This window comes from Gopherus evgoodei, chromosome 10, assembly GCF_007399415.2.
Source record: "Gopherus evgoodei ecotype Sinaloan lineage chromosome 10, rGopEvg1_v1.p, whole genome shotgun sequence".
Classification (NCBI taxonomy): domain Eukaryota; kingdom Metazoa; phylum Chordata; order Testudines; family Testudinidae; genus Gopherus; species Gopherus evgoodei.
Window position 1 is genome coordinate 22,619,231 of NC_044331.1, and position 17,980 is coordinate 22,637,210.

Here is a 17,980-nt window from a genome sequence, read left to right on the forward strand (position 1 = left end):
CCCTCGTACACATACAGGGAACTATGTCCAGGTGCCCTCTGCTAGAGGGAAGAGGATGATTTGGGGTTTGGAAAAGAGGGAAGGAAATCTTCTGGGCTCCAAGGAGAGAGACTTAACATGTTTAAGATACAAAGATCTTACCTTGCTTTGCAGTAGGGGGTTCCTATGGACCCTCAAAACTCACTAAGTAAGCACTATTCATTATTTGTTATAAATGCTTTTCTCATATATCTACATGGTTTGGTGAGAGAAACTAAATTGTGTCCTGCAGGTAACTGAATTTAAATTGTACTTTACAAAATGAAAACAAAACTGTTCTTTTTCTACAGCTGGGCTCTTATACATTTGGCGATAGTAAAACTAGCTCTGTACAACATTAAGAACTTTTTTCCCATTGCTGGTTTGGAATTCTTTGGTGAGTTAAATTCTGAATTCTGTTTTACCTTGCTCTAGATATAAGTTAGAGAAGTATTGGCATTTATATATGAAAAGTTGTTTTGCCCAATTGTTAACAGATGGAATTGTGTGTTTTATTTCAGGTTTTTTTAAATGCACCCATCCAATTTTTTTTTTTTTAATTTTTTCTGTAAGTTCTGTGGAAGCACACACACACAACCCTTCCCTATGCTTATTAAACATAAACAGTAGAATACAATGTCAGACTATGGTTGTGGATTTTTGTTTTGTTTTTAGTTTACTTAGTTGTTTTTGGTATCTGAATAAAATCTGCCCTGAGCTGTTACTATCAAAAAAAATTTCTTCATAATATTGTCTCTGCACTTTACTGCAGGACTCATTTATTGCTATTAATAGTATAGGGGTTTTATATTGGTATTAAACCTTTGTGTTCCACTTTAGATCTGCCTGTAACATCACCATTGGGTATTGCTGTGATTAAAAATTTGGAAAACTGGGAACAGATCCTTCAAGAAAGAATGGATCAGTTTGAAGGCCCACCACCGAACTACATCAATACTTATCCCAGTGACCTTGGAGTGGGAGCTGGATCAGCTGTTCTCCGCAACAAAGCAATGCTTGAACCTGAAAACACACCATTCAAGTAAGAAAAGCTTTCAGGAAACGGCTATCCAGACTATTATAACTTGGCAAATGCACATTTAGGGCAGAAATGGTCATAATTATCTAGTGGATTTTAGTTAAAAGAAAACAGTGAGGTAGCTAAGCCAAATAAAACCTAACCTACAGTGGCTTTACAGTTGAACCTTAATGAATGCAGCATAATACAGTGCCTATTTTTACTGATGCTTATGTTTAATTATTACAAATAAATAAAAATGACAAAATTAACTAAAATTTATTAGTGCCAGTTAATGAGAAGCAAAGGGGAAAAAATAAGGAGAGGTTGGGATGAGAATTGAAGTCCCTTTGAACTGTTAATGCTTACTTAAGGCTTAGATCTTGCTAACTAACCTAGTCATGTGCTTAAAGTTAAGCTAGTTAAATAAGTGTTTGCAGGATCTGGGTGTAAATTAATGAACTTAAGAGAGTTTGAGAAGTTTGCAAAACTGATATATGGTTTATCCACTCGTTTGCCCATGATTTGCATAGTTGATGCTGCTACAGGTTTTTGTTCCCAGTTCATTCTGGCAGTTCATTTTATTTTTTACCCTATTTTTTCAAAAATGAATTGCAATAGTAACTTTCATTTTCAGTCTGGGAAATATTTTATACCCTTCCAGGCTAGAGTCACAAAGAAACTTGTACACAGTGACGCTGAGCATTGCCATTGCATAAATTGTAGGTGCCTAGAAAATCGCTGGCTTCACAAAGCCTGAGTTCAGTGCCTAGGCGCCCTATGCAATGAATGGAGAGATAGCAATGCCTCAGAATGAGATTCATAAAAGTAAGCACACTAGGTGGCTCCTTGCCTAAGCTACCCACTGGGAGATGCCAAACCAAAGGGTGTGTGCTAAGCCTTGCCCTTCTCAAAGATAGGTGCCTGCATTGAGGCTGGCAAGAGGTCATTCCCTCAGCTTGGTTCTCAGCTGCCAGCCCTCCCTTGGCATTAGGCAACTGCACTTTTTTAGCAAGAAGCCAGGGGGTGAGAGAAAGTGGAAGGCTCTCCCTCATAACTTGTAGGCCAATAGTTAAGGTATCCTACATCCCAGGTGAGTACCCTAATTCAAGTCTGCCCTACACCTGAGGAGGAGAGAGGATTTGAACTGCCAGTTAACTGCCAGTTTATCATCTGTGGATAATAAAAAAAAAAAAGTCATTGGAGCAGGATCCTGGGTCTCTCAACTCTCAGGTGAGTGCTCCAACCATCAAGCTATGAAGTCATTCATGTTTGTGCGCACTCTCTCTCACTAGGCCAATGATTCTTTCACTGTTTATCCAAAGTGGAACAGCTTCAGCAAAGACTGAGGGAGCCCCACATCAGAGTATCCCAGAGCCCAGTACCTAAATGGTTCAGGGCAGCTGAGCAGTGGTTTTGTAAACTCCTGATTCTGGGATTTAGGTGCTTTAAGTGGTATTCAGGTGATTAAATCCTTTTATTAATCTTTGGATAACTTCTTCCCACAGTTTTACTTGCATTTTTATTCTACACATTTTGTTTGTCTGCTTTTTCATGCACCATTTAGTAGAACAATTGTGTAGTTGATACTGCTACAGATTTTTGTTCACAATTTCCTTTCTACGATTACAAACATGCATTAAGTGACACTTGTTCAGAAATGTGATGCACTGTATTTCATTTCGGTTCTTATGTGATCTAATTAAACTGTTATAGACAAGCAGCAGACCCACCAATTTGGTCAACTTAATGTACCTTCTCTACACACATGCTCATTTGAAGGCTTATTGTGTGTACTTCAAGTCAAAGTTTGATGTGGAACTGTCAAGTGATGCCATTACCATAGAAATGGGGATAAACAGCGATACCATCAACATGGTGCATGGACCACTAGGAAATATTTGCATTCATTTCTGTTAGTTTAATACATTTCTGTGTCTTCTTTCAAGACATAAAATTGAATTTCTTTGTGACCTGAAAGCATCACAACAACAATCTAATAATAAATTTGTATAGATATCACTAAAATGTAATAGCACTGATGACACTTCTAGTCAATATCGTTATCGTAGTCTTGTTCATCATTATGATCTCAGTGAAGAGTGTGTGAATTACCACAATCTTCATTGCCATGACAGTTCTGTGCAGAGAAGATTGTTCTGACTACAGACAGTTGATTATTCAGTGACTCCTACTGGAACAGGCACAAAAAAGGTCTTGTAGAAGTTCAGACGACACTGGGCGCCCTTGAAAAATAAAGCAAGTGGTTCATCATGCGCAGTTTTACGTCCGTATTGCAATAGCGATCCAATATCCTGTTTACCTATGAATGAAGACATCCAAATATTTGTTTGCCAAGATGCTCTTGACATGCTCTTCAAAACTGGAATGAACACACCTCCCTGGAGTATTTCTACTTCAGTTTTTGCAGCACTAGTGATGAATCCCCCCAGCTCATCAAAATTAATGCAGAATCCATGAAGGTTTAGTATGTCAACTAAATTGTGAGACACAAAAATCAAGGTATAGCTGTGCAGCAAAGCTTGTGTGGTGGTATAATCATTTTGGAACTGTTTAATACTATTCACTCCACAATCGAGAGGCACCTTCTTTGAATATGTTCTGAATGATGATACAATTCAGCCAGCAATGAGTATGCTTCTTTATGTATCAAGGAAAGGACAAACTCCTGCACCATTTAAGGCACAGAAGTAGCTGACCTCTGTAAACTACAATCACCTTGCTTTGGATAATAACCTGAGGCTTTTATTTTGGCAAAGGATTGAAGCAGCATTATACAATGTTCATTTGAAAGCATTTAATCAGGCTCACTCGAGAAGTAGATCCACAAAACATTTAGATGACTTAAATTCCTGCCACAGATTACTAGCAGTTTGGATAGCATCAGCTATTGTTATTGCACTGCATACAACGATGGTAGGCTTTCCTTGTCCATGCCCTGCATGGAATGAAATTGCAGAACCATAGCATTTTTCTAATCTTGCCAGGAATAGTTTATAGTTTCTACATCTGGGGTAAGTAGAGCTTTATATCTTTGCATTAGGTCATTGTCTCTTCAATCAGCTGATAAAATGTGATGTTGTAAGGTGACTGTTGCAGTGTAACTAAGTGGTTTTGCTTTAAAATTCATTTTACTCAAGTAGGGAGAAAGGTATGTTGAATGATAAACTTCATCCTTAGCAATCAAGTCTTTCACAAATATTCTGCGCAACATGTCATCTCCTTGAAGTGCTGCCTCATTTAGATTGCTTGCTCTCTCAAATGTTTCTATTTTATGAAGTTTCTAGTCTCTTATGTTTTTCTCAAGCAAACAAAATCAGTGGGACCAGCTCTAGAAGATATGCTTGCTCTGGTAGCTATAGGAGGTGAACATGATGCACTTTGATCAGATTCAGTTTCTGTTTTCTTTCCTGACATGTCCCAAATTCAACTTGGGTATTTCTGGAAGCAATCCCTGAGAGAGAGTATTGCCGTAAAAAAGTTCTCCCTGAACCCACTGTGGGGAAGACAAACTCTAGCCTCCTACTCCACCTAGGCTAATCTGGTGGTCAGGGAAAAATTATTTCATAGACTTAAGGTCAGAAGGGACCATTATGGTCATCTAGTCTGACCTCCTGCACAATGCAGGCCACAGAGTCTCACCCACCGACTCCTGTAACAAACCCCTAACCTATGTCTGAGTTATTGAAGTCCTCAAATTGTGGTTTAAAGACCTCATAATGCAGAGAATCCTCCAGCAAGTGACCCGTGCCCCATGCTGCAGAGGAAGGCGAAAAACCTCCAGGGTCTGCCAATCTTCCCTGGGGGAAAATTCCTTCCCAACCCCAAATATGGCGATCAGTGAAACCCTGAGCATGTGGGCAAGACTCACCAGCGAGCACTCAGGAAAGAATTATCTGTAGTAACTCAGATCCCACCCCATCTTACATCTCATCACAGACCATTGGGCATATTTACTTGCTAATAATCAGAGATGAATTAATTGCCAAAATTAGGCTGTCCCATCATACCATCCCATCCATAAACTTATCAAGCTTAGTCTTGAAGCCAGATATGTTTTATGCCCCCACTACTCCCCTTGGAAGGCTGTTCCAGAACTTCACTCCTCTAATGGTTAGAAACCTTTGTCTAATTTCAAGTCTAAACTTCCTACTATCCAGTTTATATCCATTTGCTCTTGTGTCCACATTGGTACTAAGCTTAAATAATTCCTCTCCGTCCCTAATATTTATCCCTCTGATATATTTATAAAGAGCAATCATATCTCCCCTCAGCCTTCTTTTGGTTAGGCTAAACAAGCTGAGCTTTTTCAGTCTCCTTTCATAAAACAGGTTTTCCATTCCTCGGATCATCTTAGTAGCCCTTCTCTGTACCTGTTCCAGTTTGACTTCATCCTTCTTAAACATGGGAGACCAGAACTGCACACAGTATTCCAGATGAGGTCTCACCAGTGCCTTGTATAACGATACTAACACCTCCTAATTTTTACTGGACGTGCCTCACCTGATGCATCCTAAAACCGCATTAGCTTTTTTAATGGCCATATCACATTGGCGGCTCATAGTCATCCTGTGATCAACCAGTACTCCAGGGTCAGGGTCCTTCTCCTCCTCTGTTACATCCAACTGATGTGTCCCCAATTTATAACCAAAATTCTTGTTATTAATCCCCACTTTTTACTATTAAATTTCATCCTATTACTATTACTCCAGTTTACAAGGTCATTCAGATCTTCCTGTATGATATCCAGGTCCTTCTCTGTGTTAGCAATACCTCCCAGCTTTGTGTCATCCACAAACTCATTTTGGGTACTGTAGTTTCACAGGCTTATGTACAGTCTTATAGCACCACTTAACAGCTCCACAGTGTACCTCATCTAAATGTACATAAAAGTAAGGTTTCAAATGATATATGATGTGTATGTGTGTGCACGTGCAGAGGGTGGGTACATTACACTCCAAAAATATGGCCCGTTTTGGAGAATTGCCAAACACCTTTTGAATATTAGCAGAAAAATGTAAAAGCATTTTATATGGTTTATATGTGTAATTCTGATGCCATAATTGTAATATGAGAGTAACTTCAGCACACTCTAAATATATTAGTGTATGTGAATCAAGGAAACAAGTTGTGGCCCACAATCACTTTGAATTCAGTAACTCTGTAAGTGGTATCACAGAGGAAGTCCAGGAAAGCTTTTATTCCTTATGACGTCTCTTGGATAGAACACAGAGCATACAAATCCATCATTTTGTTTCACGCTGAATTGCATCTAAAATGGTTTGGAGTCTGTTCACATTTATTTGTCCACATTTAACTGTATTATGACCATGATTAATTTTATATTGAAAATTATGTAAAACACACACTTTTTCTTTCAGATCAAGGGATTATTCAGCACTTCCAGTTAAAAGACTATGGCATTTTCTTGTGAAACAAGAACTTCTTCAGGAGACCTTCATAAGATATATATTCACTAAGAAAAGAAAGCAAAGTGAGGTAAACAAAACTAATAATTAAGAGGCTTTTTTACATTTCCTCAATCTTTAAGTGTCTCCATTCTAATTTTGTTTTAATATTTTCATTTTGGCTGGCATTTCAGTTTCCTGTTTTTCACTTCAGTAGTGTTTTAAAATCAACATGATAGCATGCTGTTTATTAAAGTACATATCAAACTAAAATGTGTATTCTTAGACAAGGCATAGCTGAGTTTAAAATGCAGTATATATATTTAAAAACATTTTACATAGGATAATGGTCATAAATTAATTGAATATTCTTGAATCTCTATGGCTTGTCCTATATAATATATTGAAATGAGAATTACTTTGTTTAAATATATGTATATATGCATGTGTAATATATACATATACATATTATATATAGTGATATATATAATACTGATTTTTATGGCTATCATAATTACAACTGAAATGAGTTGCAATTAAATTTAAACTTTGTGTAACGAACTGGAAACAAGCGTACTACTTACTATCTTAAAACTTTCTGTAAGTATGAAGTTTGTGTGTGTGTTGCTCCTTCTTTTATTTATTATGTCACACATTTAAAAAGAAAAGGATATCTAAATTTTATTTGCAAGTCTAATAAAATTGTGGGACAAGTACTTTTTATACCATACATTTTGTGTTCATCTAGGAGGCATTACATTTTAAGTGAGTTTGTTTAGATTCTTGTCTTAATTTCTGTGCCTTTTATAAAAAAAAATTACGAACATTTGTCGTCATTTACTGAGAGGGGAGGCCTTTTAAATCTAGTTTGGAATGTTTCATTCTTTTTTTATATTTGTTTGTGCATGTGTTTTGTGTTTGTGACTGTGTGGTGTTATGTAGTCTGTAGAAGATCGTGTGGAGCAGGTCAAACAAAACTGCGTAGCAGAAGATCACAAAAACAAGGTAGTATCCGTTCTCCCAAACCTTTAGCACATTCTTAAAAGTTCTGTGGGACTGGCTTTTCTTTTCTAATATGACTGACAGAAGCTAAATGTTCTATGTAGTCTCTGTGTGACAGACTCTTAATCAGTGCATTTACTTTGGATGTCCTATGATTGGGATAAGTGAACACCTTGTAAATTGTGTTACTCACACAACTTGTGGGGGTTTTTTAAACTTTCAAACATACAATTTTTGGCTTTTAGTGAATGCAAAAAGTCTGAAGTTTAGCTTCCTAACCAATGCTGAGGCCACTGAACTTTTCTTGCATGAATTTCTATAGATATTGCAGTCTGTCCATACCACTACAAAAAAAAAAATTTATATACCAATTAAAATTACCTGTAAATGTTTTGTAGGTTGAAGCAGATCTCGGCTACCCAGGGGGAAAAGCAAAAATAATTCACAAAGAGTCTGATATGATAATGGCATTTGCAGTTAATAAGGTAAAAGCCAACAACATTATTACTAATTGTGTTATTAAATTGTTGTGTTTGTGTTGCTCTAAGGTCTTAATTAAAACTAGCGTAAGTTATCTGTTTGTACTCTGCAGGCAAACAGCAGTGAAATTGTTTTAGCGTCTACACACGATGTGCAAGAACTTGATGTTTCAGCTCTATTGGCTGCTCAGTCATTTATATGGATTGGGGAAGAATATGACAGAGAATCTAAAAGGTTAGTTTTTCTTTCTTTGTAATTGTATTTAAGGTAACTTTTTACTTTGAAAGTACAGACATATGCAGATAGTTCACATTTTTGTTGTTGTTAATAATAAAACATATACATTCTTCTTCCATAGATCTCAAAGCACTTTACAAAAGCAGTTAAGTATCATTATCCTCATTTTACAGATGGGGAAATGGAGACACAAAGTTTTGAGTGACTTGCCTAAGATCACAGAGTTTGGTCACAGAAGGTCAGCAGCAGGCCTGCTGACGGGCAAAGGGGGCAGGCAATTTAAAAAGGCCCAGGGTCCCATGTCGGCCAGAAGCCCTGGGCCCTTTTAAATTGCCTGGGCAGGCCACAGGGCTTCTAGGCGCATGCTACTGCTCTGGGCCCCACACTTTGGGGAGGCCCAGCACAATTGGCCAGCACAGTCGATCCCATGACAGATGCATCACATCCGCCCCGGGCCCTGCACCCCCATAGGGACAGCGCTGGCTCTGAGGCCTGGAATTGGCTGTCACAGTGTCAAGATTAACTACACCTTTGGACTTCCCCACTCTTGGTCTTCCTGGAGGGCACTCATGATTTCAGGGTGCCATCTGTCACATCAACACATAGTGGTGACCTACATCTCTCCCCTTCCAAACAGAGTATTTAAGCTTGCAGTCCCTTGTGGCATGTGATTTCCCCAGCAGGCTTGACTAGGGCCCAGCATCTATGGTTAACTTTTTTCCAGGGGTTACAGTGGTGTACATCAATTACCAACTACCCTTAAAGCAAAATACATTTATTTTTAGGGTAAAAGCCTTACAGAGAAAACATCTAAACACAATAAGTTCCTATACACGTGCTAAATGTCTACCAATGGTCACCTATCAGGCTTTAGGGGTCTTAGTAAGCTGAAGTCCTTCCAACTCTTTGGGGCCCCCTTTGGACAGAAGGTCTGTCCATTTGCTGAATCAAAATGAAGGCCCTATGACAATTTAAACTCAGCCTTTTTACACCAAAAGGCTTTCTTTGACTGCTGATCTCTGAAAATCCCATTTGAACCAGTATACGCAAGCCTCTCTGGATGAGTTTACAACCTGAATGATTAATCACCACCTCCCTCCCCACCATACCCTAGAGGCACTGTGGTACCCCTCCCCTCTGGAGTGGCATACGATCCCTGGCCCACAATGATACATAAGCCATTCGTAAACTTAATGTAATATGATCTCCAAAGACATAGCGTGCAGTTGCAATCTGTCACAGCCACTATTACTTAAAAAAAAAAAAAAAAAAAAGATGAACAGCAAAATGTAACAGTAATAAAGCGTTACACTGGTATGTTTTTACAGTTCAGATGACCTTGACTTTCGTGGTTCTACCACAACACTCACTCAGTCAAGTGCACCATCATTTGGAGTGAATCAGATGCAGCCATCTTCACCTATGCCATGGTTAGGTAGTGGACAAACTAGCACTGGAGCTGGTGTGGTATGCAGTTTGTTTTGTTTGCTATTTATATAGTTAGTTAATACAAAAGATCTACACTCAGAAGCATGCTTTCATTTTATTACATTTGGATGGTCATAGGATAACTATCAGCTGGCAAAAAATGCCACACTAATTAAATATTCTCTTACATGAATAATTTTGGATTGGCATGCCTATAATTAACTTGTTCCATCAATCAGTGAATAGTATAAACTGTGTTCCCAACACTTATTAGAAAATAAATCTCCAAAAGATTTTTTTTCTTACACAGTTGATTGATGTACTGTATTCCTAAATTTATTTTGATTGTTTAAGTTAATACCCTACCATTATTATCTTTCTCCATGACAGATTTCTTTTTTTTAAATGCCAATTGAAAGGTAATACGTAACTTTTTGTTTCAGACCCCAAATCTGAAAAGCATTTAAGTACAGTGTCCTTCAATGGGACATGCCTAAAGGTGAGCACATACTTAAGTGCTGTCCTGACTAGGAATCCTTTCCTGAATTCAGGCCTTAGTTGTTGTGTTGCAACTAAAAGTAATGGGATCAGAATATGGTTAACAATTAACAATCTATAGGTAGGGGACGAAAAAGACAGTTCATTGTGTAGTAATATATACAATATCCTGAGTTCAATAATGTTTAACTACTTTTGAACAAGTTTGGAAATCTTTGAAGTTCACAAATTGAATACGATATTTCTTTTATATGAAGCTCATTAAAAGAAATCTGAATAATGTCAAGAGAATGGCTTCACATCCAGTCCATCAGTATTGTAAGTAATTTCTATTTAACAATGTGAACGTGAAAAATGTATTTGTTTTTCAAAACGTAATATAGAACAAATGTTATGATATTTTCCTGTTGATTAATAAATCAACTATATTTTCCGTTTTCCCCAGATCTCACAGGAGCCCAAGATGGTAGCGTTCGAATGTTTGAATGGACAAGGCCACAGCAGCTGATATGCTTCCGACAAGCTGGCAACGCAAGGGTTACTAGAATGTATTTCAATTCCCAGGGCAATAAGGTTAGTGCTCCCAAAATACGGGTTTTTCTGCCTCTTCTTTTTAAATGAACATTTGATTGTACTGTGGACACCTTAGCCAGCTTTTATCTAGGGGAGCACAAAAATATCTAGAATGTGTTAGAATGTAGACGTGATTTGTTCCAACACATATAAAACAAAGAATACAATCTAGCAAACAGATTGTTAAAGCTACATGTGGATATTTAAATTCAGACACTCTTCAAATCTACATCTGCTCTTGTATTGAATAAGCAACTTTCAATATTCATATTAATGATCACTGTAGAGACTACCTACATTATGACTAGTCCTGGAAACAGTTATTTCCATGAGTAATCCAACTTTAAGTCAGTGGAGCTGACTGGAGTCAGTGGTCATTTTTTGCAGAAACAGGCCCTTATTTTGATTGCATAAAGCCTCATTTAGCTGGAGCCAGGTTGTCAACCCCTTGCTCTCAGTGGTGAACAATTACTCATCTAAATATAAAAATGAGTAATGGGTTCAACATTTTGACTTTAAATAGGATTTTGATGAAGGGCAACCAACCTGGGAGATGGCTACATTGTTTTGTAGTACTCAATCATTGACAAACATGGAATATTATGGCAGCATATATCCTCATAGTACTGTGCAGAAACTGGTTGTACAAAAAAATTATCTGATTTATACCTCCACTGTACAGTCAAGCTCAATATTGAGGATATTCCACCTTGCAGTTTAAGTGCAGAGAGATATTAGCACTAATATTAAAGTGTTCAATTTAGAATAAGATATTTTAGGTGAGTGGCATAAATACAATACTAGATTTGTATTTTCTTTTTATAGTGAGTACATTTTGCAAAAGCCTCAGCAGAAAAGCTGGAGTATGATTATAAATATATTTTTGTTATTTCTGTGATAGAGATGCAGATGGCTCAAACTTTGAAAATCATCTAGTGCTATCTGGCTGCTTTGTGCTGCACCAGTGGAACAAAAGTTGTAAACATCCTTTAGTTCTCCTCCTACAATGCACAGAGCCACCATTGTGACACATACTTTATTTCCTGTACTGGTATGTGGTGTTAGGCTGCCCAGCTACCAGAATGGCTCTGTGGGTCCCATGAGCCACCAGACATTACTTAGAGCAGACTTCAGGCTGCTGTAACTTATATTGGTGGACTCAGTCCTGCCCAGACAGCCCAAGAAATAGGGAGCATAACAGTGGCTTTAAAGTCTCCTCCTCCCCCACTTCCTTGTCACTCCCACTGGTCTTGCACTGAGTCTGGACCAAGAAATCTGGCCTTCAGTTTTGAAATCATTATATAATTTCTGGATTTTCCCTTCATTCTTACTAATAGACATTTTTGTGAAAACTAGGGCCCAGATTTATTCATACTCTCCACTTGCTTTGTGGCACCCTGACAATGTAAAACAGCTGTAAACCACACTTACCTAGCTATTTATTTAAATTAGATTTGCATCTGCAGTGCAAGGTAGCTGTAGTGTGCCAGTGAATCTGGTACATGATTTGTTTCTGAAGTGTTCATCTGCTGTGTCTTACTGCTTCAAGTCAAAGTGCTTTTGCTGACCTAACCATTACCAGAGCAACTAATTTTTGTTCTTTATAGAAGACTTTGAATAAACATTGAGACGGATTCTCCTCTCTGGTTTATTTATTTCTGACCATGTAATGCCATTGATTCCTGTGGAATCATACTGGCATAAAGCTAGAGAAATTAATAGAAATCAATTCTGTTTATATATCTTATAGCTTCTGTACTCTCTTCCCGTGTGTTTCATAGGTAAGAATAAAAACAGGATTTTATTGAAGAATGTGTCTTCTGTTTGTCCTCACACAAAGAAATAATCCCCCCTTTGTGCCATTGCAATTGATTGTTGTGGAAGAGATGATGATACAGACAGAGGATTAGTACTTCAGGTAGGGAAAGAACATAAAGAGCAGAGGAGCCTCTAGACAGAAGACACATTCTGGTTTTCATTCAAATATCTGTACTAATAAAAAAAGGGAAGAGAAAACAGGAGATATACTGTACTAACAGAACTGGTTTTGAAAGTTTTTCCTTTGAGGTGACAATGATCCTAAGGAATCATTTAATAGAAACTACAAAGTGATGGTAACTGATTATACACCCAAGTAGAGCTCATTGAGAAAATGTCCCATAAAAATGTTTTGAAATCTCAAATTTTCCCATTGTGTATCAGGACAAAACAGCTCTCTCTCTCACACTCACACACCAGTGACACCCAACCCAGAACAGCCAGTAGCCTCATTGTTAGGGCACTTAGCATGGATGTGGGAGACCCAGTTGAAAGTCCCTGCTCTGAAACAGACTTGCCCCAACTTGAACCTGGTCTCTCACAACCCAGGTGAGTGTCCTAAATACCATTCTATTGGCTGTTCTGGAGTGGGTGTCTCTCTGGTTCTGACCAGAAATTCCATTCTGGACCTTAGACGCCTTCCCAAAACTGACATGTTCCTGCAAAAAGTGTCAAGAACTTGGCATTTTCCATAAAAAATAAAACACAGCCCCATTTAGTCAAAGTCATAGTCAACTCTACTCTGAAGTGATAATGATATGCAGGTGGGATAGTTGTTGTGCACTCTTGACTGCCTCATCTGTATATTCTTCCCACAAATCCATTGCCACTGGGACTACCAGTTCCATTGCAAATCTGTAAGCAACTTCAAAAAAGCAGTCATTCTTTTAAGCCACTCGACAGACAGAGACATTTCCTTTTCTTCATCTCAAAAGCAGAATCATTCTATTGTTCTAAAATTTAATTGGGTTAACATGCAAGATAGCAGCACCCAGTCTTGAACCAGTGACAGATGGTGGCAGATTTTAGGACAAGGACTATGTGGGTGAATGACCACAATCGTGCCCAGTGTGGGGGTTAGGTTAATGGAGAGAACTGTAGATTTATATTTGGTCCTGGTTGGACAGCTGGAATGGCAGAGGGACAGCTGGAAAGATGTTGATGCTAGTGAATAGCTAGAGCTCCTTCCCCTTAGCCAGGACTAAGTCTGGCCAAAGAATCCCCTGCCTGAAAATGGACCTCACTGGAGTCCCTCCAGCTTGTGTGATCTCCCCATGAGCATAGGGCTAGATTAGAAGTCCTGCGTATTTCTTTTGAGCAACCTCCAAAATTCAGCCATAATTCTTCATTTATCTGACCCATTTATGTTTATTACACACATCAATTTCTGCCTGTCTCCCCGTTCTGGAGTAGGTGGATTCCTTTTTGCCATCATTTTAATGTAAGGTTTAAAAAAGAGTAAGTGTTCATCCACTGATTCTTTCCTGCCAGCCATCTTGCAGAAGTGGGATTGATTCAGACTAGAGTAATTGCCATCTGGCATCTCCTGCTCTGCTTCCTGGATGTGCTTAAGGCTTTGAAGCACCCATAATACCTAACAAATGTATTAAACCCTCCTTTTCAAAGGAGGAATATGCTTGGGGTTGAGCCCACTGTGGAGCCATTCAGGGAATAGGAGTCCTGTCTGGCCCCACCATACAATGAGGAACAGGGGAAGGGATGGGAGGAGAGCAATGTAAATGGAGCTCCCCTGGAAGCAAGTCTGTGGGAGTGGAGAGGCTCCAGAGGATTCAGCTCAGGAGGGAGGGAGTGACTCAGCAGGAAACAGATGCCCAGTTATGAGGAGGAATTTGCCAACCCCTCAGTTTTGTTTCCCTCAATAGCCATATCATCTGATTTTTCAGGACTGGTTCTATCTTCACATACACAGTAAAATATACAAACTAATTTTGTTTGATTTTGATTAACATTACAATCTTAAGGGAATAAAAGTGACTTGCTGTGAGTTAGAGATGTTTTGACATCCCTCTAAGCCAGTTACAGGACAACAAAAAGGGTCATCCCAGAATCCCGGACAATCCCCCCCATTTAGGGACAGCTGGAAACATTAAACCACATCATGGAACTACTGAAGCCTGACTTTACAGGTACAGGGATTTGAATAGTATCAGTGAAGTGTTTTAAAGAACGTTTAAAATATGTTGTCTGTGAAGCACATAGCATATACAGCATACCTGAGTGTGGTCTAAAGGGTTAATTGCTACTCATTTGTGTTGATCTGCAGAGCTTCCTGTGGCTTTGCCACACATCATAATACAATGCAGTTATTCCATAATCATTCCTAAGTCATTTTTATAGGACATCATGTGTGTTTGGTTTTTTAATTAAACTTGTTTCATTAGTGTGGGGTATCAGGTCTAACATAAGCTTAGGTATTTCAAATTAAACATTTAAAAATAAAATCTACTTCAAATTTATAGGACAGTATTTTCAAAAGCATGCGAGTCCCAGTTCCAAAAGAGGGCTTCATCGTGTAGGGGCATTTCAAAGAGGCTTAGGGCTTGCCTGGTGGCGTGTGGCAAGCCGGAATTTGGACGTATAGAGCTCTAGCCTGCTGCGCAGTAAATGGCTGCGTGGACCTTGCCACCACACACTAGTAGCTCCATAGAGTGCTTTGGCTAGCGCTGGGACTCGAACCAGATTCCCAGTGAATGTGCTAATGACTTGGCTATAGCCTTATTTTCACACTCACTCTGGCCCAATGACTATGTAAGTGTTTATACAAAGTGGAACAGCTTCAAAAGGAGAGATTGAGGGACAGGGTTATCCAGAATGTCCTCTAGCTCAGTGGCAGGGCATTCATCTGAGCGATTGGAAATCTGGGTTCAAATCCCTACGTCAAATCAGGCAGAGCGAGGATTTGAACCTGGATTGGGTGGCGGGGAAGAAAAGCCTAGTTTACGGATCCCTCTAGGATTTAAGCATTGAGCCACTCAGCATCATGAGGATGTAATTGGCTTTGTGCATGCTCACTGATGGAAGGTTAGGCACCAGCTGAACAGAGTTTTTGAGGTTCTAAATTTTGGGCTTAGACACTTAAATCCTTTTGTGGCTTTAGGCCTAAATGCCGTCACTTTTGAAAATGGAACTTAGACTCTTGAATCACGTAGGTGCCCTTCAGATTTTTACCCATTGTATTTAATACACATGCAGCTCTGTCAGCTTCTTGTTAAATATAACAAAAGTGAAGAAAAGATAAGACTGACCACTGGAGACCTTTTCAGCGGTTTACAGAATAAATGGAATTTTGTTTCTTGCAGTGTGGCGTGGCTGATGGAGAGGGATTTTTAAGTATTTGGCAAGTCAACCAAATTGTATCTAATCCTAAACCGTATCTGGTATGTAACAAAATCATTCTCTCTTTTTATGGGAGAAATGTTTAGGAACCAAGACTTGAGTGTCTCTTACTTTACAAAGTTTCAAACAGGTCAAGAGCAGGTTCAGATAATGTGAATTCTTGATTAATGTTTTTCTCTGCTGTGCTAATTGGCAGACTTTATCAAACAATTATAGCGTTTGATGGACACAGCTTTGAAGAATTCATTTCAGAGTAAATAACAAGCTGTAATGTGATTACAGATATAACCTAAGCATTGTCCTTGAATTTACTTTGACTGAAATCTATTGTAGTGTACGACAAGCTTTTTCAAAAAAAATAAATAACTTCACTCCTCTCAATTCTTTGCTGTTAATTATATAGCACACAAAGCCAGCACTTAATTGTGAATTCAAATTGATAAAACATACTATACTTTGTATTTGTCACAGTTTAATTATATAGTAAATTGTTTGGGGATTTTTCTTAATACTAGAATTTCTAATAAAAATAGTTAATTTATCTTTTTGTTCTCTGCACTTTCAGTGTCGCTTCCTATAGGGATTTTAGTAATGAATCAAAGTAAACAGGGTTTGTGTTTAAAGTCCTTACATGTGATATGCCATTAGTAGAAATACATATGACTAAATATATTTTAAGTTATTAGAAACTTTGACGTATAGGTGATAAGATTGCATCTTGGTGATGGTTTTTGTTTCATTTTATAGAGTTGGCAATGTCACAGTAAAACCACAAGTGACTTTGCATTCATTACCTCTTCAAGTCTAGTGGCTACATCCGGGCAGTCCAACGATAACAGGTGTGGTAAAAGAGTGTGTGCAGTCAAAAATAGATAAAAATATCTAGGCTGAGAGGTTAAAGGCTTTCACCAAAGCTACCTGTCGTAACAGATCTTTGGATCTTGAAGCCAGAATTTTGAAGCCCAATGTTCTAAAAGCTGTTGAATTCCCCTACCAGCTGTATGTGCATGGCTGCCTGCTTATGTGTCACTCCTTCAGTAACTTTCTTTCTGCAGACTAGTTCCCTGTATTCTGTTGGCTTCTCAAAGCTCCTTATCATTAAGTGCTAAATTATCCTTTTCCCCCTTTATTTAATTAAATATGAATTATTATGGTCTGACAGCCTGGAATCAAGGGTTTTTGACTAAGCACCTCTGTTTTATTATCTCTTCTGGTTTTAAAATTATTTCACTTTGGTAGTGTTCTTCGTTTCTAATGTGGCTGTCTTTATTATTACTCAGTGGTTTCCAGACATCCCAACCGCAACTTGTTCTGATGATATATTTGTACTGGGTTGGGGAGGAGCTTATTTAGTAAATGCTGGCGGTGATCCTGGTTGTTCTATTGAATGGAGTGTATGTTTCCCAGCCTTCCTGTAAGGCTAACATCAAGGACTAGTCTACATGTGCTTTAGTCCACACTAGCATGTTGTACACGAACAACTGGTTCACACTAAAAGTTCCCTGTTGCATATTAATGTAGTCTTGGCTGTTTCACACTGTACTATGTTGATGTGCACTAGGGAACTTTTAGTGTGGAGGATCAGGATCCACATGGGCCAGTTAGTGCACAACACGGTAATGTTAACTAAAATTTAAACCTCTCCTGTGCAGACTAAAGCACTGTGTAGACAAGCCCTTAGCCTTCAAGGAAGCAGAGTCAAACATAGTCCCCACTGGGGACTTCAAAGTTTTTCAAAGTCTTGAATGACTGAATCAACTGGAGTTAGGCTCTTAACTGTCATTTGTGCTTTTACATGTCTTCCCCGTGACTGCAAAGGTCCTGCACAAGCCCTCCTCATCTTCTAAGTCAGTGTTTGCCAAACTTGTTCCACTGGTTGTACAGGGAAAGCCCGTGGCGGGCCGGGTCAGTTTGTTTACCTGCCGCGTCTGCAAGTCCAGCCAATCGCAGCTACCACTGGCCGCGGTTCGCTGCTCCAGGCCAATGGGAGCTGCTGGAAGCGGCACAGGCCGAGGGACGTACTGGCCACCACTTCCAGCAGCTCCCATTGGCCTGCAGCACTGAACAGACGTACTGGCTGATTGTAAGTGACCCATATTATCCCAGGAATCATTTAGCAAAT

The 17,980-nt window shown here is 38.8% G+C and overlaps 1 protein-coding gene across 7 annotated transcripts in view; it reads left to right on the forward strand.

The window, feature by feature from the left end:
- The window catches only part of DMXL2 (Dmx like 2), a 154,880-nt gene that overhangs the window by 95,471 nt on the left and 41,429 nt on the right, over positions 1-17,980 (forward strand). For 3 of the 7 annotated variants that reach the window (XM_030576933.1, XM_030576935.1, XM_030576940.1), the window contains 11 exons: positions 330-415; positions 859-1,060; positions 6,439-6,556; positions 7,408-7,470; positions 7,866-7,952; positions 8,060-8,181; positions 9,513-9,651; positions 10,368-10,428; positions 10,556-10,683; positions 15,822-15,899; positions 16,606-16,697. In XM_030576933.1, coding sequence (XP_030432793.1) covers positions 330-415; positions 859-1,060; positions 6,439-6,556; positions 7,408-7,470; positions 7,866-7,952; positions 8,060-8,181; positions 9,513-9,651; positions 10,368-10,428; positions 10,556-10,683; positions 15,822-15,899; positions 16,606-16,697 — 1,176 coding nt within the window. Of the gene's footprint in view, positions 1-329; positions 416-858; positions 1,061-6,438; positions 6,557-7,407; positions 7,471-7,865; positions 7,953-8,059; positions 8,182-9,512; positions 9,652-10,055; positions 10,112-10,367; positions 10,429-10,555; positions 10,684-15,821; positions 15,900-16,605; positions 16,698-17,980 lie in introns of those variants that run through there. The other 4 variants (XM_030576934.1, XM_030576938.1, XM_030576939.1 and 1 more) reach the window with 4 other exon arrangements.